Genomic DNA, 23,432 nt, shown 5'->3' on the forward strand with positions numbered 1-23,432 from the left:
TCTTCTCTTTCCTTCTCTCCATTCTCCCTCTCCCTTTCTTTCCTTTTCTTTCCCCCTCTCCTTTGTCCTCTTTCTTCCTTTTTTCTCTTCTCCCCTCTTTCCTTTTCCCTTATTCCTCTCTCCTTCCCCTTCTCTCCTTCCCTCCCTTTCTTCCTTTCCTTCCTCCCCTCTTTCCTTCTCCCTTACCCCTCTCTCTTTCCCTTCTCTCATTCTCTCCCTTTCTTCCTCCTTTCCTTCTCCTCTTTCCTTTTCCCTTACCCCTCTCTCCTTCCCCTTCTCTCCTTCCCTCCCCTTTTTCCTTCTTTCCTTCTCCCCTCTTTCCTTCTCCCTTTCTCTCTCTCTCTCCTTCCCTCCCTCTCTTTCTTCTTTTCTCTTCTTCCCCTTTCCTTCTCCCTTTCCCTATCTCTTTCTCCCCTCCTCTTTTTTCCTTCTTTCCTTCTCTTTCTCCCTCTCTCCTTTTCTCCTTCCCTCCCTCTCTTTTTCTTCCTCATTTCCCCTCTCCCCTCTTTCCCCTGTCCCTCTTCACCCCAGATTGTTCACTACTCTCTGTGAGGGGAGGGCAGGATGCTGCCCCCTCCCCCATTTCAGACCACCTCTCCCACCATTAGGTCTCCCTGAGGATCCAGACCCAAGCGCTGCCATTGCTGCCCAGCCTGGCCTCCTGGTCTCAGTCTGGCTTTCCCTAATGCGAGGGTTAGGGGGAGATGAGCTTCAGAGTTGGTGCGGGGACATCGAGGGCGTTATGGCCAAGCAGGATCCGACTCTCGTGTGGGAATCCAGGGCTGCTGCTCCTCATTGGTGATCGCAGGGCCTTAGCTGAGAGTCCAGCGGGAGTGGGGGTGGGGAGCCTTAGCTTGGGGCTAAGGGGACCTCCGAGGTCATTCTGTTCCACCCCCTCATTTTACAGAGAGATTTGTTGACTTATCCACGATCATACAGGGAGGAAGTAAGTGGCCAGGCTATCTCCTGCCCCATCAGGCTTCATTTTCCTGCCCTTGCTCTGTCCTTTGGTCCTTATTCTATCTAGAAAAACCATGCATTGACTTGAAACTTAGAATATTGCTAGGGAAGGGACCTTTGAGACCATCTTGTCCAGTTTTTCCCATTTTACAGAGGAGAAAAATGAGGCTTGGAAAAGATGTCCCAGCTAGTTAAAGCTAGGACTGGGCTCCCAGGGCCCGTCCCCACCCACCCCCCTGCCTCCTCCCTCTGTTTAGCTCATTTCCCATCTCCAGGCCTTTGCACATGCTGTGTCCCATCTTCCTTCCTCTCTTGGATTCTCTGGCTGTGCTCAAAGATCATCTCAAATCCCACCTTCTGTGAGCGGAGTCTCCCAAGGGCCCCCAGCTCCTCATTCCTCTCTCCGTGTATTCCTTGTTTGTCTGTGGCTACTTCTTGCCAGGCCCCGCATTGGAGCGTAAGCCCCCTGAGGGCAGGCTCTGCTTCTGCCTTCCTTCGTACTCCCTGCACTCAGTGCCGGAACACAGGAAGCAGGCTTGACTTAGTGCCCAGATGGCTTTTTAGCCTTTGGGACACAACTGGCAAGTTGGGGAAGGCTTAGGTGCGGCCCTGCATCAACACAGGGGAGTGGGTGGGACGGAGTGTTGGGGTCCGGCTGGTCCTGTGATGACACGGGGGTTTGTTGCATGGACCGTTGGGGTCCAGCTGGTCCTACGGGCACCCCCCCCCCAAGGGAGAGCCTCCGCCCACTTGTTCTGCCCTCCTCCTCTGCCCCTCCTGCAGAACTTGGCAGGCCGGTTGAAGGAGAACATGGAGAAGCTGACGGAGGAGCGCGATCAGCGCAGTGCCGCGGAGGGCCGGGAGAAAGAGCAAAACAAGCGCCTGCAGCGGCAGCTCCGCGATACCAAGGAGGAAATGGGAGAGCTGGCCAAAAAGGAGGCCGAGGCCAGCCGCAAGAAGCACGAGCTGGTGAGCGTCCGGCGGCCCGGGGAGGGGCAGAGGCACCCGCTGGGCTCCTCCCTGCCGCCGTGGCAGCGCCGTAGCTGCAGGGGCCCCGGGCAGGGTGAGCTGGGGCAGCCTGGGGGGAGAGACGGGCGGAGTGACGGGCACTGAGCCGGGGCCCTACCTGAGGAGAAGCGCTCCAACCCACCAGGGTGGTCTGGAGTCTTTCAGGGCATCCCCTGGAGCTGCCATTGGGCCAGGGGTCCTGCGCCCTTGGGGACCTGGGGGGGTGTTAGCCCAGGGCACCTTCCCGGGGTCTGGGAGGCTCTCCCACAAACCGTCTGGCTGCTGTGCCCTTCCTAGGAGATGGACCTGGAGAGCTTAGAAGCGGCGAACCAGAGCCTGCAGGCGGACCTGAAGCTGGCCTTCAAGCGCATCGGGGACCTGCAGGCGGCCATCGAGGACGAAATGGAAAGCGACGACAATGAGGATCTCATTAACAGGTGGGGGCCGGGGGGAGGTGCAGGGGCCCCAAAGCAGAGAGAGGCAGAGACTTGGGGCCTTCTCTGTGCCGGGGCCAGGCCCCAGTTATGGCCTAGGGAAGCCCACTGTCCTGGGGTCCCCGCAGGGTCAGAGGCGAGTCTTCGGGGCCCCCCTGGGCCGAGAGCCCAGAGAGGCTCGGGGCCTGGTCCCCCAGGGCTGCTTTCCTCCGCCCTGCATCGCCTCCTCCAGAGGAGAAGCCCCCTCCCTCACTCTCCCCACCCCCACCCCCAGTGCGCCTGTCTCCCTCCCAGCCCTCTGCCTGCTCAGGATGAGTTATTCCCCTGTTTAGCTGTGTTTCCGATGGCGCCTGTCCCAGTCCGGGGAGAACAGAGATTTAAGGGCCCGGCGCTTCGCTACTGTGCCAGCGATTTCCTCCCATAAAACCCACCCAGGGAACGGTTTAGCTGAGACAGATTTGTAGTCTCGGGCCGAGGCATCCGGGAGGCCGGAGGATGGGGCGCTGGGGGGACTGAGGGGCTAGCACGTCGCTCTCTCAGACTGGACCTCTTCTCCCTCAGAAAGTCTCTCGTGAATTTTTCTGGGCACTTCTCCCATTTCCTCCCACCCCCACTGTCCAGAAGGGGCTCTTCCCTCTTTCCCCATTAGCCAGGGCTCCCAGCAGCCTGCCGGCTCACCCTGTGTGGGGCAGGAACAAAAGGGCATGGCCATGGGCAGAAGGTGGCGCTGGGACGAGACCCCAGAGGCAGGGGCTGGGTGGGACCCCTGAGGCCATCTAGTCCCATTCCCTCAATTGACAGACGAGGAAACCGAGGCTCAGGGAGATAAAGTAACTCGCCCGAGATCACCTGAGTATTTAGTGACAGAATCTGGTTTTGAACTCGGCTCCCCTAACTGTAAACCTGGTGCCCCCGGGTATGGCAGCAGCAGGATAGCCCCCTCAGGCCCTCTCCCCACGTCGTGCCCTCTCCTCCCCAGCCTCCACTGCCTATTTGTCCGGCCCACCTAGTCTTTATTTTTTATTTCTTCCCGTTTCCAGTTTGCAGGACATGGTGACAAAGTATCAGAAAAGAAAGAATAAGCTGTGAGGATCAAAGCATTTGCATTTTCTGTCTGTTATATGGCGTCTCTAACCTTTGAGTCCATGTTCTCTCCCCACTTCGCTGCATGTAGCATGTGGGCACCCGTCTCGCCTTCTTTGTCAAGCCTCTTAACTCGTAACATCCCCTACCTCGTTTCCTAATGAGACTCGAGCAGGGAGGGCTGGGCCCCAGAAGCTCCCTAGGGGCAGGGGACACGGAAGGCCGTTGGGGGGGGGGGGGCAGGTGATTAGTTAGGGATTACCTCTGCTCTGGTGAGGAAGCTGGCCCTGGGAGTGGGATCAGGGAGCAGAGACCCTCCCCATCCCCCCGGACAGGGTCAGAAGAGCTGGCCCAGTGCCTGTGAGGCTGCTTCTGGGCTCCTACCGGCCCCTCCCATGAGTCAGAGGGCTCTGCCGAGCAGACCTCTCCACCCCATGGCCACAGCCTTCCTTTCATTGGGTTCCAGCTTCCCCCACCCCCTCTACCCACTGGGATTGTCTCTTCGTTACAGCCAGCCCCTCCCATCCAGAGGATTTTAACCCTTCTCATGTTAAAGGCCTCTCAGTCCGATCAACCCAGTCCCCCCTTCTCAGAATAATGCTTTTGAATCATTGAAGGGAGTGATGAATTTCAGTAAGGGGTTAGTGAAAAGTAAGCGCCCCCTCCCCCACCTAAAGGACTCCCTGAAATCTCTCTGCAGACCCCTTAGGGGTCTGTGAACTCTCCAGGTTAAGAGCCTCTGTTCCCTTAAGGTAAGCCAGAGATTGGGGTAGAATTCATCTCAGTCTTTACTCTCACTCGGGGCCTGAACCAGAATGGAGGAAGCTGGGACTTTATTATTATTATTTTTTGTCAGAGGGCTTATTACCTTGTTTGGCAGCCCTAGTGGGGGGGCTCTACTATTGGCCTTGTCTGGGGAAAGCGCTCATGCAAATAAGCACCAGCCCGCTCCCCAGGCAGAGGCGATAACGAATGCCAGATGGAGGGGACTTGATTGCCTGTGGGTATCCTGGGCATTGAGAGAACTGTGTGTGTGTGTGCACGTGAGAGACCACATCTGTCAGGTTGTACCAGGGCCCCAGGCCCAGTCCCACTTCCCAGCTTCCTTTTCCTGCTCTTCAGCGGGCGGAGACGACAGGCGGGCCTCCATCCCCCAGGTCATGAGGGATCCCAGCGTAGCCCCGAGCCCCCTCCTGCCCGTTCCTCCCGCCCGACCCATGGACTCTTCCCGGGACCAGGATGGGCTGGCAGGAGTGAAGAAATCCATAAGAGCTAATGATAAATGTAATAGTGTGTAACAGTGATAGAGGGCCGCTGGAGCCCGCTTGTCACACACAATTAATATACCCCGCCGTTCTGTCTCCGTTTGTTTGTTCCCCCATGATTTGGCTCCCAGTTAACTAATAGCACGCAAGCCTGGACATAAATTGTGTTTGACTCCAGGTTTAATTCTGGCCATTTAAAAACTCCACCGGCCCCGAGCCGCCTGCCCCGGAGTTTGTTTACCGGCCTTGACTGTTTTATGGGAAGGGGCCCGAGCGGCCTCCTCGGTCCTGCCAGAGCGGGAGAGGAGGGCGGGCGGGCGCCCGATGCCCCAGTGGCCGCCCGGAATAGAACGAGGAGGATTCTTATTCTGAGCCTATAATTGTCTGCCTCCCGAGCCGGGCCCTGCCACAGCCTGGTGTCTGAGAGCTCTGGGGCAGGCTGATAAAATGCGCATTTAAGATGGTGCTGGGAGCAGCCTCACGCCCTACTGGTTCCAGCTGGGTCCTGGCAGATGCGGGGAGCCGGCCGGCCGGCCTGAGCCGCTCTGGGCCCCAGCACCGAGTTATCGAGCGTGGAAAGGCGGGCCGGAAAATAATGTTTCGATTTACTTATAGATACAGTTGTTATTGCCATAACCTTAATGAAAGCAGTAAACAGCGCAGCATTAAGGGAGATTTATACAGAAATCCTTTTAACGTGTAGACATAGATTCGGCCTGCATTCGGCACCAGTGATCAATATGGTTATGAACGGCGTGATAAATTAGGGAGCTCTGAAGTGGGAGAGGGAGGGCCTGGGGGGAGGGCTGGTTTGGGCATTGGGTTTTTTTTAAAACATGGATGCATAAATCAGGTGGCACCGGTGTTCCGCGGGCCTGCGTACCACCGTAAATCTGCCAGGCCGGGATGGCACATGGCTCGCGTTGGAGAGGTCTGGGCTAGCGGCTGTTAAATCCTGTTTACTCAGGGCTTCAGCTAGCCTGTCTCTACTGTAATTTTGCATTTGACAGAAGCCCATAAAACCTACCTATTTATTCTTCCTCCCCAAGAGCGGGGCTCTCACATGGGCCCATAAGCGTGTCAGGTGGTTTCTCTTTGGGGTGTGTGAGTGTGTGTGCGCGCTCGCGTACGAATGCGCTTGTGTGTGGCTATTTATTCAAGAACATAATTCAAGAGCCAGCCCTCTCCCGTTGACACAAATGAAAGGAAATTTATACCAAGGAGAAACCCTGGCATTTCTGTAGCAGAGAGATGTGGAGGAAACGGCAATTGGTGGTTGTTCTTGTCTTTTGCTAAATTTCAGAAGCTTGTTTTTTTTTTTCCTTCCCTATCAATCAGTCAACAAGCAAGCACTTATTAAGCACCTAATACATACCAAGCACAGAAATACAAAGGCAAAAACGCAGTCCTTGCCCACACTAACTTGCTATTGATAGAGACGATGTAAGCAGGTGTAATTGTATACAAAATGTATGTGAATAAATACAAGGTTATTTCAGGGAGGAGGGCCCCAGTATCTGATGGAGTGAGGGAAAATAGGCAGGAAAAGGGGGTCGGGGAAAGCCTTTTCTAGAAGGCTTTGGAACGAGGCATTCCTGGGGATGGAAGGGAGTAAGGATTCTTTCCCAGACGCGGGGCGCAGCCTGTGCAGGGACGGGGGTCTGTGTGAGGAGCAGCAAGTTTGGCTGGAAGCTAGCAGAGGTGCAGGGGGACAAGGGGGGTGGGGCCGGATCGTGAAGGTGTCTGATTGCCGGGTGGGAGGTTGTCTGATGGTAGCGTTCCCCTTGGAGTTTATTGAGCGAGGGTGTGTACGTTGAGGATGTTACATTGGCGCCATGCAGGAGATGAATCCTTGCCAGGAAGCTCCGGGGGTGAGTTTGTTCCTGGATGTGGTTGCTTTTACCCAGCAATGCTAACGTCAACGTTTGGAGACCCTGGGCCTCCGTGGGGGTGGGGCCGGGCTAGGAAGTCCTCTGCCTCGGGAGGGAGAGAAGGTGGCAAGCTGAGTAAGGGTGGCAGAGGAAAGCAGATGCCAGCCTGGGCCTCTGCGGACAGAGCCGTGGTCCTGAGAAACCTAAAGAGTGTGGATGGCAGGGGGTGGTTAGAGTCCTTTCTCCTGCTTCTCGGCCTCTCTCTTCTCTAGGACTTTGTTAATCCTTTTAATTTAACTTAAATAAATACCCTAGGTGTTTATTTAGGCCCTACTGTGTACCAGGCACTGGGGATGCCGATATAAAACAGAATATAATAAAGCAAAATATTAGTAATAATACAAATGAAACAAAAAATATTAGACAATATAAAATCACCCCTGCCCTCAAGGCGTTAATGCTCTACTAGGATGGGGTGACCTTGAATCGCCCTTTATTTACCTAGGCCTGCTCCATGCCAGGCCCTGTACTAGGCAGTAGGACAAAAATGAACCAGTCTTGTCCTCAGGGGGCTTATGTGCTATTGGAGTGAGAGTGACCAGGAGTCAGGGAGCGAACATTGATTAGGTGAGGGCTGTGTACTGGGCACGAGGCCCTGGGGGCCCAGGAATAGAAGCCAGGCGGTCCCTGCCCTCGAGGGGCTCTGTCTGTACCTGAGGACGAGCTGGAAGTGATCCTGGCAGGAGCCTCTGCCCAGCAGTGCCCCGGCCATCGCCAAGCAGGCCTCCGGACTCCACTAGACCCCCCCACCGCTTGAGTACTTAAGGAGACTTGTCTGCCTCCCGGGGCCTCATTTGAATGAGCCCTTTAACAGAAGGGGGGGTGGGCAGCCTTGCCAGTCGATCTCTTCTGATTGGTTGCGCCGGTCTACTTCCTACCAGCCAAGGAGCGCCCACTGGGGGGTGGCATCTGTATCTTTCTGCGTCGTGCTTTGGGGAGGTCATGCAGTTGTGTAACTCGAGGGAGAAGAGTCAGCGCCTACTGTGTGCCAGGCGCTGTGCTGAGCGCCGGACAGGGCCCCCTGCCTAGGCCGTGAGCTGCCTCTAACCTCCCTCCTCTTCCTACCTGTTTCCCCCTCCCACTAAGAAGCATGTCTCCCCCCATCCCCCCACCCCTCCACGAGGGAAGCGCTTCCTCCGCCTCTCACCCGGCTTGTGGACCCTGTGTGATATAACCTCCTCTCCTCCCCCTCCCCGGCCCTGCCCATTTCTCTGCGCTTGTCCAAGCAGCGAGGGCGACTCCGACGTGGATTCCGAGCTGGAAGACCGGGTCGATGGCGTCAAGTCTTGGTTGTCAAAAAACAAGGGTCCTTCCAAGGCTGCTTCAGATGATGGAAGCCTCAAGAGCTCCAGGTGAGTGGCGTGGGGGCCACGGGGGGCGGGAGGGGCAGCTATTAGGCGGGCTCAGCTCGGGGCTTGTCCCCTCGGACCCTCCTCGCGGGTCCTGCTTGGGCTTGTCCCCCTGCCCGGCTCCGGGGAGCGTGGCAAGCCTGGAAGGGCCCGAGTCTGCCACGAGGCCCCAGTGGAGTTACTCATTCCCACGTGGGTGACTCAACAGTGCTTGTCCACGTCAGGCCGGGCTGCTGAGGGAGGGAATTTTCCGAGGGTTTTCTGGCCACTGGGACTAGGTGGACCAGGTTATTCGGGCCCTCCCCCGATGTATTTCCTTTAACCCTTTCCTGTTTCAGCAGCAGACCTCGGGTCTAGAAATTGGCTGGGCTTCCTTAATCTTAATGGGCCAGGGCCGGGATGGGGAGGGCAGGGGCAGGGGGAGGTGAGAGTTCACAGCCAAGGCCCTTGCTTGTTCTGGGTTTCTGGGGCTTTGGGAGTAATGAAACACAAGGCACTGGGAGCCAGCAGGTCCCGGCTCTCTCCTTTCCCTTACCAGCTCAGCCCCAGCGCCTGGTGAGCTTGGGTATCACACAGCCCCTTCCGAGCATGACCAAAGCCAGTTGCCAGGGATGGGGGGGCTGCTTTTGTTTTCAGGGAGCTCGCCCTTCTTCTGTAGGTCTGTGGTGGTCTCTTGCCTGACATGGCAGCCGAGAAGAGGGGCAGCTCTCTTTCCCCGCCAGCTTCCCCCTCTGCCACGGTCCCCTCCTTCCCCACCCCCTTGTGGGGCACAGAATGGGCCAGTGGAGGGTGAATGGGATGCTAACTGGGCAGGGTAGCAGAAGCGATTTCCCGCCCGGCTCCCCGCTCCCCTCCCCGGCCTCCGGCCCCCTCCCCACCGGCGCCCAGTGGCCACCTCTAATTGGTTTAATTTATTCGGCCGAGCAACATTTTGTTATTGCAGATAATGCCTCTGTCCCCGCCCCGCTGCCATCCGTCTCGGAGCCGCACGAGGCTCCAGGTAGTTGACAATGAAATAAATTGAACTAAACGTTTTAGTGGGGGGAAAAGTGATGAAATAGAACAATAGTCTAATTTACATGACATTCTCCGTGAAGCTATTTTCACTGACGCAAATTATTTTGCTTCATTTCCTCCGAAGCTCTCCCTCCCCCTTTGCCAGGGCTGCTGTTGCCGCTGCTGTTCTGCCCTCCCCTCCCTCCTCCTGGGCCTTTATTCTCTGGGTTTAATGCTTGTTCCTTTGTGCTTTCTCTCCCCTCTCTCCCACACCCTCCGTCTCCTTCGCCGCCCATGGCTCTCCCCTCTCGGGCTCACGCCCCTCTCAGACTGTCTCTCAACACAGTCCCCAAGGAGGGCAAGGGCCCGGAGGAGAGGCCGGCCTCCGCCCTGAGCTCCCTGAGCTACCGAAAGCGGCTCACCCTCAAGGACTCCATCGGGGGCACTGGGGACGAGGGGTCCCTCTTCACCACCCTGAGCGAGCGGGCGGCCTCCCCCGAGCGGCCGCCCCGCAAGGCCCGCCGAGGCCCCGCCGCCGGGGAGGCCGGCCCTTGTAAGAAGGCCCAGGATGCGGACGAGGGCAGCGCCATCCTCTCGGAGGTCAGGAGCAGGGTGAGCCGGGGGCTGGAGAAGAGGTGGGCTCCCGACCCAGAGCGGTCCTCCACCGTCTCGGCCCCCGTCAGCCGAGCCTCCTCGGCCACGCGGCGCAGCGGCCGGGACGACGAGACCTGGTCGTCCTTCAGCTTCTCTCTGTCGGGCTCTCCCGGCTCTCGCCGCAGCACCTCCCGGCTCGAGGGCCTCCCCGGCGCCCTCAGCCCGAGCCTGAGCAGGGCCTCCGGGCCAGGGCGAGAGAGCCCCGAGTCCCGCCTGTCCCGAGGCCGGAGCTGCCTGGACGACTGGGACGAGGACGGAGCCAGCGTGGCTCTGAGTGACCTGCACTCCCAGTACAGCCACCCCTCTCTGGCCCGCAGCCTGTCGGTGCCCCCCCGGCCCCGGACCGTCACCTCCGACGAGCCCGCCGGCTCCGGCCTCCGCGCCCTCGGGCCCCGCTCCTGCCTCGACCCGGACCTGGAGGCCGCCATCAACGAGGTCTTGAGCTACAAGCCCGCCGAGTTCCAGCGGAGCAGCCTGCAGCCCGGCTCGGACGAGGACGACCGCAGGAGCGTCCGGAGCGCCCGGCTGGGCGCCGCAGACAGAGAGACCACCACCATGCGCCGCTCCGCCTCGGCCGCCGACGTGTCGCGGTCTCGGAGCAGGCGCAAGGGCCGAGGCAGGAGCAGCAGCAGCAGCAGCAGCAGCAGCAGCAGCTCTGCATCAGGGCGCTCTTCCAGGCGGAAACACCGCGGCAAGACCCGCTCCCGGAAGAGCAAGAAGAAATCCAAGAAGAGGAAGAAGAAGAAGGAGACCGAGTCCTCGGACTCCGAGTCCTCCTCCTCCTCCTCCTCCTCCTCCAGCGGCTCCACCGTCTCATGCCGCAGCGGCTCCAGCGTCAAGAAGGGCCCGGAGGGGCCGGGGCCGGCCTCGGAGGGCGAGGGCGGGGGCCGGGCCAGCAGGCAGGCTCGCAGGGAGGAGAAGCAGAGGAAGAAGGAGGTGGACAGCCTGATGATGCGCTACCTGTACCGCCCCGAGAGCGACTGAGCAGTAGGTGGCTCCCGCGGGGAGCGCGGCATGCGGGTGCGGTGTGCGCCACCCCCTACTAATGGCCCGGGAGGGCGCGCAGTTCCTTACCTGCAGGAGAGGGCTCTGAGGCGGTCTGGGCAGAGATGGCGCGGGTACCGGGTGCCGAGCCATGGCCCCAGGGGCGCACTCTGTGCCTCTGCCCCTTGCTGTGGGCACAGATGGCAGGGGGCGCTGCGTCGCCTTCCATGGGCTTAACCCATCGGCCTTGGCTCTGACTCGGGAGCAGCCATGAGCGCCGGCCGCGGTCCCAGGAGACGGTGGCCCCGCCCCTGCTCGTCACCCCATCACCGGCGCTCCCTTGGTTCCCCCCGTAGAACGAAGGATCTTTGAGCCTATAAAATCTCGTTTGCTTCCCAGCTTTCGCGGTCACCGCTGGGTTTCAGAGCAGAGAGTGTAAGCAGTGACCCTTCGCCTTCCCCAGCTCGAGCTTCCCTGTCTCCCTCTGGAGATGAAAGGCTGGCTGGCCAGGCTCCTTCCTCCGCTTGCCCCTTGGTTAGCTGAGGCCCTTCTGGGCATCTCTTCCTGCCCGTCCCCTGGCGGGGGGGTCACCGCTGCCGTCAGAGGCAGGACGAGGAAGGGTGACTGCGTGGGGCATTGGGGCCTCCTTCGGAGCCAGCCGTGATCCGGGAGCCCGGGCCTTCTGGCCCCTCAGGGACCTCTCCAGACCTCCGTGTGTACCCGGACTCACCAACTAACCAGCACTCTCTGCATGCCGTGTGCGGGTGTGGGCGGGCCCGGCGGCTCAAAGGCGGGGCAGGGGCCTGGCGCACATTCGGATCCTGCTTGGGTCGTCTCTGGTGGGCCGGAGACCAGAAGAAATGAGCCGGCCTGGCGGCCTGCGGGCCTGGGTCTGCGGCAGGGTGGAACAGGGCCTTTGATGGAGCAGGAACCTGCCTTCCCCTGAGCTCTGGGGACTGCGTGAACCTCCCAGAGCCAAACCAAATCCTTGGTCTCACTCCTCAGGGCCGAAGCCTTGGCCCAAAGGGCCCCTTAGCACGGCCTTCCCTTGGTCCAGGACTTCTTAGCCTTTCTGAGGGCCCTGCACCCCCTTGGCAGTCTGGTGAGTTCTGTGCTCCTCTCAGAAGCATTTTTAGATGCATAAAATAAAAGCCCTGTATTACAAAGGAAGCTCATCCTATGACAGAGTTACACAAGTTATACAGCGAGTTCCCCGGCCCGGGTGAAGAGTCCCTGCTCTGGCCCGTGATCCTTGGGGTCTTTGGTCCTAAGAGACAGATCGGTAGAAGGGGGTGCTTGGGAGAACGCAGGAAGTCCGGGAGTGCGGAGGAGGGAGAGACCATCACCTGCCTAGGGAACAGAGCCGTGCTGCCAGGAAAGGGGTCACCCCCAGCAGGGGGAGAATGCCTATTTGTGTCTGGGTCAGAAGCAGCCCGGGTATAGGACATGGAGCCCTGTCCTTAGATTCAGTGATACCCACTGCTCCTGCTCCAGACTCTTAGTAAATGTGTGTGCGACCTTGGGCAAGCCCCTCACTCTTTCTGAGCCCCACTCAGTCAAAACTGGGGGCATATGATAGTCCCTATCACAAGATTGTTGTATCGCTCAATGAGATAAGGTAGGGAAAATGGTCTACAAAGCACCGTCAACATCTCAGCTCTGATGATGTTTGTGGTCCCAGGCGTTTGGGAGTAATTTGCTCAGTGTGGGTCCGAGGTGAGATTTGCACCAAGGCTTCCCGAGTCCAAGTGTTACATCATTACTGAAGCTGAGGCGAGCATGGCCTAGGGCATCAGGAGCTGGCTTTGGAACCAGGAAGACCCGAGTTCGGGTTTTACCAGCACCGATCCGTCCTGGCTGTGAGGCAAGTCCCATGATTTCTCAGTGACCCAGGTGCCAGCCTACCTTGGCAAAAAGAATTTCCTCACCTTGGGGTTTCCCATCCAGGTGAAAGCACACCTCCAAGTCCTGGCTCTCGGGACACGCTCGTACATTTACAGCCTTAGAGGGGATCTAGTCCAGGCCTGAGGAGACAGCGGATGAGGAAGTTAAGTGACTTACTCAGCACTACCTGGGCCCTAAGTGCAGGTCTGAACCAGGTTCTTTAATTCCCAGACCGGTGCTGCTTTCATCTGGGGAGTAAACCCAGTGATGGGAAGATAAAGCACGGTCAGGCCTGGACCTCATTAGCTCTGAGCCCCCTGTCCCTTTTTATAGCCTGGGTGGGGAGATCAGTGACCGAAAAAGTCCCGTTCTTGCCCTCTTAGATACATTCTCCTTCTCTGGGAAACGGGAGCAAATCTGGAGTTGTTGTACATTGTCACCTTGGGGAATTGGAGTCGCCATCGACACAGGTGGCGTTAGGCCAGAACCAAAGCACTCGGCTGGGAAGCCAGGAAGAAAAAAGGCCGGGAGGGGAGCTCGTCAGAACCTAGTTGGCCCAAGGCCCTCGCTGGCACGGGGGCGGATAAAGTGGCGCAGGGGAGTGGTGGAGAGGGAGGCCTAATTTCCCATCTGGTGGCAGGGACCGGGGAGAATTCAGGGCACGGAAGCTGCAGCGAAGAGGAGGGAGGAGTGGGACTTGCCACTACAGGCTCTTCCAGCGGGAATTAGTCCATGTGCCAAATTGTTCTCGACAGCCCTGAACGAGAGATGCCGGCTCAGCTCTCTGGGAAGAAGGCTTTTTAAACAATTTGGTTAAAATGTTCAAAATGGAAAGGGCTCGGCAGCTGGATGCCAAGGGACTTTTTCCTTTGTGATACTGAGAAAGTTGGTTGAGAATCCCTTGGGTATTAGGGAGGCGAAGAATATAATAATAGCTAACCTTTGCATAGGGTCTGCTATGTGCCAGGTCCTGTGTTAAAGCACTTTACAATTATCATCTCATTCAGTCCTCCCAACTACAGGTTTATTATCTCCCATTTTACAGATGAAGAAACTGAGGCAGGTAGTAGCTAACTTGACTTGGCCCAGGGTTACACAACTAGTAAGCCTCTGCGGGCAAATTTGGATTCAGATTACCCTGAGCGCAGGCTCAGCGCTTTCTCCACTGCACTATCTAGCATCTGTTCACCCCTGTCCACCGGCTTCTGTCTGTGGCTCCAAGGACTTTCATGGCACAAAATGACAATTTAAATGACCTAGGACCCTGGGTCCTGCCAGATAATCCCAGGGATGCAAGAGCAGGGTCTGTAGCCTCTAGGCAGGGAGTGTGCAGATGGAGGGACACCTAGGGTCTTAATTTAATCAGTTGTTACCCCCATTCCCATTCCATTCACACTTGGATCTTGCTCCCAGTCTCCCATCCTTAGGGTACAAATCAGAACGGCTCCCTGCCCTTGCTCCTTTGCAATAGAAGCCTTGCTTCCCTCACGTCTCCTCAGACCATCATCTCTTCTAAAAACGAGAGAATTGTCATTAGTGCAGAATCCAAACAACCAGCAAGCTTTAAAACATGGAGATCACGAACTTACTTTAAAACACATATTATTTATATTACATCTAAAATATTATATATATATATATATATATAATGTATGTATGTATATATATACATATACACCCATAAATAGACATAATTGGTTTCATTTGTCATCTCCTATATCTCATATTATACATTTAAAAACTTGCTTCTGAGAAGGGTCTGTAGGCTCCTGCTGCCCGACAGGTCCAAGACACAACCAAGGTTAGGAGAACTGGCTTTTAAAAGCTGCGGTCCTGGGGGCAGCTAGCTACCCTGTAACTTGCTGGAATCGACTTATTTACATGGTGCCTCCCACGTTCCAATGGAAGTTCCTTGGGGCAGCAGAGCGCGCTAGCTCTGGAGTCAGGAGGCCCTGAATTCAACTCTGATCTCAACAGTTGTGTGAGTGTGTGTATGTGTGTGTAGAACAGGCTATAATAATCCGGGTTTGTCATGTGGGACTCTTGGACACTAGAAAACTCAAATTCTGACTCTTCAGAGGATGATTCTTTGGTCTAGTTTGTGTTTTATGTATATTCAGATTCTCCCAAAACTGAGAGATCGTACGTGGAATTTACTTTATTCTATTCACTAGAACACTCCATTCCCACGTTTTCCGGACACATTTTGGACCCGGGCCATCAAGGAGCCTCCATTCTTTGCTGTTGTTGAGGCAGTCAGGATAAGGGACTTGCCCAGGGCCACGCAGCTAGTACGCGTCTGAGCCAGATTTGAACTCAGGTTCTTGATTCTAGGGCTGGTTGCCCCAAGGAGCTTCTGTTCTAATGTGGGAGTTAGAATGTAAGTAACTGGATTTCCACAAGCTGCAGAGTAGAGGGCAATGATCTGAGAGGAAGGCACTGGAAGCTAAGGGAGGACCAGGAAGGGCTTTCTGCAGAAGGCGGGGTCTGAGCCACATCCTGAAGAGGATTCTAAGAAGTGGAGGTGAGAGAGGGGGAGCACACTAGGCATCGGGGCCAGCCAGTGTAAAAATCTGGAGGCTGGAGATGAGGCCTCCGTGGAAGAAACAGCACATGGGGGATCCTGGAGAATGTGCATGAGAATAAAGTGTAAGAAGACAGGAAGAGCATGTATTGGGTCTAACATGTATTTCAACATATTTAACATGTATGGGACTACCTGCCAGCTAGGGAAGGGGGTGGGGGGAAGAAGGTTATGCAAGGTTTAAAATTGAAAAATTACCCATGCATGTGTTTTGTAAATAAAGTTTTAATTAAAAAGAAGAAGGACAGGAAGAGCTCTAAATGCCCAACACAAGGCTTCTCTCCTTTCTTTCACCCCTGGTTATTTATGAGGGCTCCTTGGCTCCCATGCTGGCCTTGGGTTGCCCTCTGCTTGCAGTGGCCAAAAGAAGAGGATGCCGCCAGAGTTGGCTTTGGGGGCTCCTGAAGGGCCCCCCACTGAGTCTGTTCTTCTCTCCTTGCAGCCCTTCCAGCTACCAGAAGTCCCTTGCCCTCGACCGATCAGACGATGAGCATGACCCCCTGGACCACGCCGGCCGATCCCGATACTCTCACAGCTACCTGAGCGACAGCGACACGGAGGCCAAGCTGGGGGACTCCAGTGCGTAGCCCATGACATTTGCTCCGATGTCCCTCTCCCAGCGTGGCTTGCTACAGGCAAACGCCTCTCCCAAAGGATGCTGGGGCTCACGCCTTCCCGCCCCTCAATCTGCACCATCATTTTGCATGGGAAAGACCTATTCCAGCCCCTTCCGGGGAGGACACTCCGGAACATGGTGGCTCTTTACCCCTGCCACAGAGAGACGGCAAGAGGAGAAGAATGTCCGGAGAAAAACTCAGAACCCTTTCCTGCCTCCTTCAAAGTAATCGACAGCATAGCTCGGACATTCCCCTTGGGCCACGCGGGAGCAGCCTTTTAGCCCTTGGGGATGGGGAGCCATGCTGGGATCGGACTTCTCCACTGGGATGTTCTTCAGTCGCTTTGTCCCCTGGAGGGAGCAGCCCCAGATCCTTCCCTCTGGGGAGGAGGGCTTTCTCTTCTCAGTGCCTGCTGTCTTTTTTATGTTATAATTTAAATACCTTCCCAAGGCCAAGTCCCCAGGAAGGGGGAAGGAAGAAAGAGGCTACAGTAAGGGAAGGGGGAGAGAGATGGGGGAGGGGCAGACCCCCAGCTTTGCCCTTCAGTTGAGCCTTTGTTTGCCCAACTGAAGAGGAGGGAGCCAGATTGAGAGAGTGAATAAGGTGGGCTCAGAGGGTTCCACGGGCCTATGAGACAGCTTAGACAGACATGGCAATTCGACCCCCACAATGCACACAGTGGGGTAAGTGTGGATACAGGCTTGGGGCTTAGTCAAACCACCCCTCCCCTTGTTCCTGTGTCCCAGTAGACTGACATAAGAGCACAACTTCTGGAAAGGAAGGCCTTGCCTTGAGTGTTGACTATCAGAAACACTGAAGAATGGGTTTTTCTTAAGTGATGTGGGATGGGTGGGTCCGTTGAACCCAGTCTCCTGCACTCCCACATCAAGCCCTCATCCTTCCTACATTCTGAGCCTTTATGTTTTCGTTCTCATTCTCTCTCTCTCTCTCTCTCTCTCTCTCTCTCTCTCTCTCTCTCTCTCTCTCTCTCTCTCTCTCTCCCTCCTCTCTCCTCCCCTCTCCCCCCTCCTTCCCTCCCTCCCTCTCTCTCCTCCTCCTCCCTTCTCTCCCTTTCTCCCCTTTTTTTCTCTTTCCCCCATGCCCAAAAGAATACCCCATTTCTTTCACTATGCTGACCATATAACTTCTCTAGGGCTGAGCCCCCATCGGTTAGCCTTTTGATAAAAAATCAGCCACGAGGGCCAAAGAGCAATGCCTGGTGGAACAGCCTGGTTCACTTCTGCTGGTCCCTTTCTCTTCTCTCTCGGTTTGCACTTGGACTGTGCGTCTCTTTTCCCCTGATTACTTTCAGTATGGAAATAAATTTTCTTTTCCTTCTGACCCTGTCAAATTTCCTGCAGTTTCTGAGTCAGGATACAGGCTTTCAGGGAGATAAACTCCTAGTTAGACCTATAATTTGAGCTTAACTGCTCAGAAAGCCTTATGAATAACATAAGGAAACGATGGGGTTGGGATGGGAGGGAATAGAAGACACAGGCTTTTTTACCCTATAGTCATGTAGTTTGGTCCTGTGGAAGGTCATCAGACTATTCAAGCTGACAGCCTGGAAGTCATCTGGAAATCATCTCATCCATCTGCTGCCTTCGTGCCTTCACCTAGCTCAAACTAAGACTGGAAAGCTCTGTCAGAGTTCAAAATTTCCAAGGAAAGGCAATTATAATCATTCACATTTTTTTCTCGGATTACCAAGCCCTTTCCCAGTAGAAAATGCTTTTTTTCCTCCCAGTTGAACCTCTGTCCTCAATGTAATTCCTTGACTGGACTTTGCAGAAACAAAGGGGACCCGGTCTTCCCCCTCAACCTTTTGTTGGGTCAGCAGCCATCTCTGTACGGCACAAGGAGCATTCGCCAGAGTTGCCTTTGGCCCTTGCTCTCTGTGTGACCTTGTGAAAGGTTTCTTTCACTTCCGTTTTCTCCTCTGTAAAATGAGGCCTCTGAGATCTCTTCCAATTCGAAATTTATGCTCTTTTACTAGTCTCTGCCCTCTCATTTCATCCCCTTCACCAAGCTCCCTTCCCCCCCCAAAAAAATCACATCCCTAGTTATTTACCATGAATTTTCACCTGTGAACATTTGAACACTAATAGTATCTGAGTTTTCATCTGGCAGCTGCTGTTAGGCAGGGAGGGGGTCTCAGGGAACACGGATGAAGAAGAGGGATGGAAATTCTGGGTACCAGGGATCTAGTGAAAAGATGGGAAGGATGGGATAACCACCAAAGACTGAGGGGTGAAGGTTTACTCCATCTTAGACAAAGGACTTCATCGGGCTTCTGTTTTGGACAGACTTGGTGGCAGAAGGGAAACATTCATAGGGATAATGCTAGACACTAACATTTGGTTTGACCGACTCCATCTTTTGTTTCCACCTTCAAATGGTTTGGATCATTTTCTGGCTCAACTCAGAATTGGGCCTACATTCATCCAGCTCAGACTGCCAGGTGAGTGTCTCCGGGATTAATTAGTAGTGTCAATGCTGCCCTCCTTTTCCCATCAACAACACCACTGAGACCAAAGACTAACTGGGTGCTGTCCAATGATTGGAGGAGCTTTCCTTTCAGCACCTCACATATTGTCCTTGGTGCTGGGCTCATATGCTTAGAGAGTACGTAACCCAAAGGTGATTTTTATCAGCCAAAGAGTTCAGATGCCCAGGTATCTGCATGGTCAACAAAGGGCCCATCTTTATTTTATCTTTAGGGTCTCAGTCAAAATTCAAGTCTTTGCCATTAACTTGTGTGGCTTCTTCATCAAAGGAGATTGTTGGGATCAAATGATCCCTGGGGTCTGCCTTCAGCTTTTAGTCCCCAGAATTACATCATAACCATACGGTGATAACCAGATGGCAATTAGTTGGCTCCCTGTGTACTAAGGTCAAAGCTTCCCTCAGGTTAGTTGTACCCAGTAGAGTACAACCCATCTTCCCCCAGTGCCCTTTCCCTAAAACAAGATGCCATAATTACTCAAACCGCTTGGACATAAGCAGCGACCTTGGGAGTAACAAAGGACTGCAGCTTTGTGATTCAACAAGCAGTGATTCCCCTTTCTCTAAAGAGGGGGCTGTAGAACACTGAGGTTTCTTCCAAGTCTAAATATAAGGTCCTATTATATGCCAAGTAAAGGCAGGATGACATGGAAGAAAACTGGCCTCCAAGCTAGGAAGCCTGAAGCCTGACATATATTAGCTGAGACCCTGGCAGGGGTTCTAGGCAACAAAGTTTGAGAGGCAGGGTGGGGCTGCACTGGTAGGTTTTCCTCACCGGGAGCCCCAGGACTGGTCAAATCATGAGACTGGTTTAAAAAAAAGGCACCAAACACTGCGATAGTCATTGGGAATACAAAGGCAATCACTACGGCGTCTGCTTGGCGGTAGCTTCTGTTCTTCTCGAAAGAAAACCTACAGTAAGAAATCAACACCAAACTTATGTAATTTGGGCAAGCAGAACACTAACCATTTGGAAGATAAGAAAGGGCCTTGTGGGAAAGGTAGTGCTTGAGCTGATGCTTGAAGGGAGCTGGGTTTTCTCAGGTAAGAGAATCTGTACAGAATCCCAAAGATGAGAGATGGGATGTCAGGTACTGGAACGATCAGTGGCCTGGTTCATCCTCACTCCCCATGGGGCCTGATTGATATCCGTGGCATCCTCTCCAAGGGCTGAGGTGTTGATGACCCCCAGACTCCCCACCCCCTCCATCCCCAGCTTCAGATGGGCAGGTTCTCCCATTTGTCCTTTCTTGCCTCCCCCATCCCCAGCTGCCTGGTGGTATACACTTAGCGATTTGCTTCTTAATTGTCCCCCAGCTAGGCTGCGCAGATGCCGCTCTTTAATCTCTCCTGATAAATGAATCACGCCATTCCTTTAATCATATGTTCATATCCAAGCCAATTTGAATCAATTTGGCAGGGAACACGTTGTAAGATGCCGTGTGGACTGCATCTCCCCACTGTTCCCCAGAGCTGAGCTCTTGTCTCCCTCGTTCCTCGGGCAAGAAGCCCAAAAAGGCCATCTTGCGTATCTGAAGTACCTGAGGTGGTCCGCCACCTTGAGAAGTCATTTCATCTGTTTCCCTTCTTCTTTCTGAGCATTTTTGTGGTAAGTGGGGAGGATAATTCTCAGATCTCCAAGGAAGATTTCTTCAACTCCTCTGGTCACTTTTTAAGAGGGCTCCATAGCCTTTCTCATTATCTACCCTTGATCCCATCAGCCTCCTAGTGGATTGCCAGGAAAGATGGAGCATGTGTATTGGTGTCTTTCATAACCCTAGAGAGATGGGTTATTTGTGAATCACAAAATGCTAGAAGCAATGTGACTTTGGAGATCCTCTTATTTAACAGGTAAAGAAATAGGTTCAAGATGCAAAGTTCATAGAGTATGTGACTCTAAAAAGCCAAGGAAAAAGAAGGGGTCTGGAACTAAATGTGACTTTAGAGACCCTCTTATTTAACAGATAAAGAAATGGGTTCAAGATGCAAAATTCATAGAGTATATGACTCCAAAAAGCCAAGGAAAAAGAAGGGATCTGGAACTAAATGTGACTTTAGAGACCCTCTTATTTAACAGATAAAGAAATGGGTTCAAGATGCAAAGTTCATAGAGTGTGTGACTCCAAAAAGCCAAGAAAAAAGGAGGAATTTGGAACTAAATATGGTCTTAGAGATCCTGTTATTCAAACAGGTAAAGAAATGGGTTCAGGATGCAAAGCTCATAGAACGTGTGACTCCAAAAAGCCAACAAAAAAGAAGGGATCTGGAGAAGAAATATTTAGATGCTGCCAAAGATGTAGAAAAACAAGGCAAACTCATTCCTTGTTGGTGGAATTGCGAACTTGGAAGTTAGAATCTAGAACATGAGAAATGAAAAGGGTCCTAGAAACCCTTTAGTCCACCATCACAAAGGTGAAAAGAACCTCAGTGTTTAACTGACTCATTCTTACAGATAAGGAAACTGAGGCCCAAAGAGGTTTGATGTGTTTTTTTTTTTTTAAAGACTTGGCCATGGTTACAGAGCCAGGATTTGAACTCAGGGCTTCAACACATTTCACTGTACCTACTATACGACCAAACAGTTTTACAGAGAAGGTGAAGAGACTAGTAAAGTGTCAGATCTGGAATTTGACCCTGGTCTAGTTCAACTCATTTCCCCTTCCTCAGCTAAGTCCAGTTTCCCAAATCAGCCTGCCCAAATCAGGCTGGTCTGATTACAAACCGACATACCCTAAGCCAGCAGTTCGTCCATAATGCTTTTCCCTTCAACTTGATTTGAGGGAACTTTGGTCCAGAGACAGAATAACAGAGAAATCAAAATCAAAAAATAACCAAAAGCATAAGATTGAGAGTCTGTTCATGATCTGCCACTGGGCAACTGAAACAAATCCCTGTTTTAATCTGTACTTCAAGCTCTTCTGTAAAATCCTACGGGCTGGACTCTATGATGTCCGAGGCCCCTTACAGGCCCTCCGTTCTAAGTTCTAATTTCACACTTGAACCTCACACAGCCTCTATTCTCTCTTCCTGGCAAAACACCTCCTTGTTTTGCAAGAGACTCAAAATGACCCCATGTTGGGTCTAAGGAGTTGTTGGGGATAAAGTGCAGCATTTCCAGCTGTGGCTGATCAGACAAAATGAGCCCAGAAGGCTCCACCACAAGCTGGGTACAAATAACCACTGAACATTTGGAGTGGAGTCGGAGGATGTCAGAACTGGAAGGGACCTTCGGCCCACCTCTTCTTGGTTTCCAGCGGCAGGGAAAGCAACCCACCCCAACCCTTGGGAGAACGCACCCATTCTGCTCCACTGTTGGCCCAAAGAGTAAGAGGAGCACAAAGGGTGGGAGGGGAAGGGATTCTGGAGGGGAAGAGATTCTGGGGCGCCCGGCTCCCATCCTGGAGGATGCCCCTTTTGGAAAGTGATGAAGGAGAGGAAAGCTGGGTAGACATCTTGTCTTCCCGGCCCGAGCTGGCCACCCTTCTGGGAAAGTTCCCTCCTCGCCCCCACACGTTGCCCAGCTCTGGCACCCATCCCAGGCTCTCCGGATGGGGCTCGAAGCCTCCTTTCATTTTCTTTAATCGCTTTTTCCCTCCGTGTTCTGCCTGGTCCTGCCCACATTCCTTCCCTGGACTCCCTACAGACTCCTTATTAAAATGGCCCAAGTGGTGGCCCAGAAAACAACGGGGGAGGGGAAGGGGAAAGGGGGGGGAGGATGATTGACGTCATTTGGGCTCATCTACATGGCAGTGTGACCTTTGAAGGCTCCAGGATCTCCCCAAACGCTGAGTGGTGACTTTGCACGGCCCTCCCTCACTTAGAGTCAATTTTCTTGCATCACCTCCCTGATGTCGTGGTCCCTTCTTCCCTCCTCCATCTCTCCCGGGTACTTCAGGTGAACAGCTCCCACTGTCTCGGAAACATCCCCCCCCACCCTGCAGGGGGGCGCTGCTCCAAGCCTCCAACCTCTCCCTAGGCCCTTTCCCCAGCCCACACATGCCCCTGAGGAGGCAATGACATTTTGTTGGGGGGCTTTCTGGCTTTGTTTTTAAGAAACTATGGTATTTGGCTTTAGCCTCTGCTGGGCATGGCAGGAACCCTCTCGGGGCAATAGAAAGCAGATGCCCAGGGCTCCCCCCAGCCAAGTTTTTCAGGATTCAACCATTTTATTCAACTTTCAATAATTTGTTGCATCCTGTGGCTCCCCTAAGTCTTCTCTCTTTTTCTCCTTCTGACTTCTCCTCCTCCTTTACTCCTTCTAGTCTTCCCTTATTTTCTTCACTACTTTTCTCTCTTTCATTTTCCTTCTCTCCTTTGTCTTCTCTTCTTTTGCTTCTTCCTCCTTCTCTCCCTTTCTCATTCTTTTCTCCTTTCCTTCTTCTTTCCTTTTCTATTTTTCTTCTTTTATTTTTCCACTTCTTCTTTTCTCTCTTTTTCTTCCTCCCTTTTCTTTTTTCTCCTTCCTTCCTATCCCCTCTCTTCTTTTTCCTTTCTCTTCTTTCTTTTTCCCTCCTTCTCTCTCCTTCCCTCCCTCCCTCTCTTCTCCTTTGCTTCTCTCCTTCCTTCCATTCCCTTTTCCTCTCCTTCCTTTTCTTCTTTCCTATGTTTCCTTCTCTCTTTCCTTCTCTTACACTATCCCTTCTTTTCTCTCCTCCCTCTTTTTTCACCAAGAGTCCTCAGGAACAATCTCTGCCCCTTGGTCATTGTCCCAGTTCACCTGTCCCACTCAAAGTCACACCCTCAGGTGAATTGGGTTGGATGATGACTCTGGAAATGGGGAAGCCAGAGTAGATTAAGCACCTCACACATTTCTCCACACCAAAACCTCTGAGAGGATCTGGAAATAGGAGAAAGAAAGGAGGTTTCTGCCCACCACCTTGCTGCTTGGATGTCCATATATCTTGGATATACTTTGCTCTCCAAGGTACAGAGCTTTGATGATGTCAGCTCTTTTTAATAGTGGAGACTCAAGTTACTGTCACCTTGGGAAGAAAAGGAAGGGGGTACTCAAGTTACTGTATCACCTTGGGGGGAGGGGATACTTTTCAAACCTTGCCCAAGTGTACACAAAAGTCTCCAAGATTCCTTCCCACTCTGCAAGTCTATTCGTTCAATCACCCATCCTTTCCCTGCCCTCATACCCACAGCATCCCTTCCTCTCCATCCCTACAGTCTGTC

At 53.7% G+C, this 23,432-nt stretch overlaps 1 protein-coding gene across 4 annotated transcripts in view; it reads left to right on the forward strand.

The window, feature by feature from the left end:
- Positions 1–16,712, forward strand: part of MYO18A (myosin XVIIIA) — a 151,963-nt gene extending 135,251 nt beyond the window's left edge. Inside the window, exons 38-43 of one of the 4 annotated variants that reach the window (XM_051992270.1) lie at positions 1,744–1,929; positions 2,266–2,405; positions 3,443–3,487; positions 7,911–8,033; positions 9,356–10,667; positions 15,575–15,673. In XM_051992270.1, the coding sequence (XP_051848230.1) occupies positions 1,744–1,929; positions 2,266–2,405; positions 3,443–3,487; positions 7,911–8,033; positions 9,356–10,664 (1,803 nt within the window). In that variant the 3' untranslated portion in view covers positions 10,665–10,667; positions 15,575–15,673. Of the gene's footprint in view, positions 1–1,743; positions 1,930–2,265; positions 2,406–3,442; positions 3,488–7,910; positions 8,034–9,355; positions 10,668–15,574 lie in introns of all 4 variants that reach the window. The other 3 variants (XM_051992271.1, XM_051992272.1, XM_051992273.1) reach the window with 3 other exon arrangements.
- The last annotated feature ends 6,720 nt before the right edge of the window (positions 16,713–23,432 follow it).

Source organism: Antechinus flavipes, chromosome 4 (assembly GCF_016432865.1).
Source record: "Antechinus flavipes isolate AdamAnt ecotype Samford, QLD, Australia chromosome 4, AdamAnt_v2, whole genome shotgun sequence".
Lineage (NCBI taxonomy): Eukaryota > Metazoa > Chordata > Mammalia > Dasyuromorphia > Dasyuridae > Antechinus > Antechinus flavipes.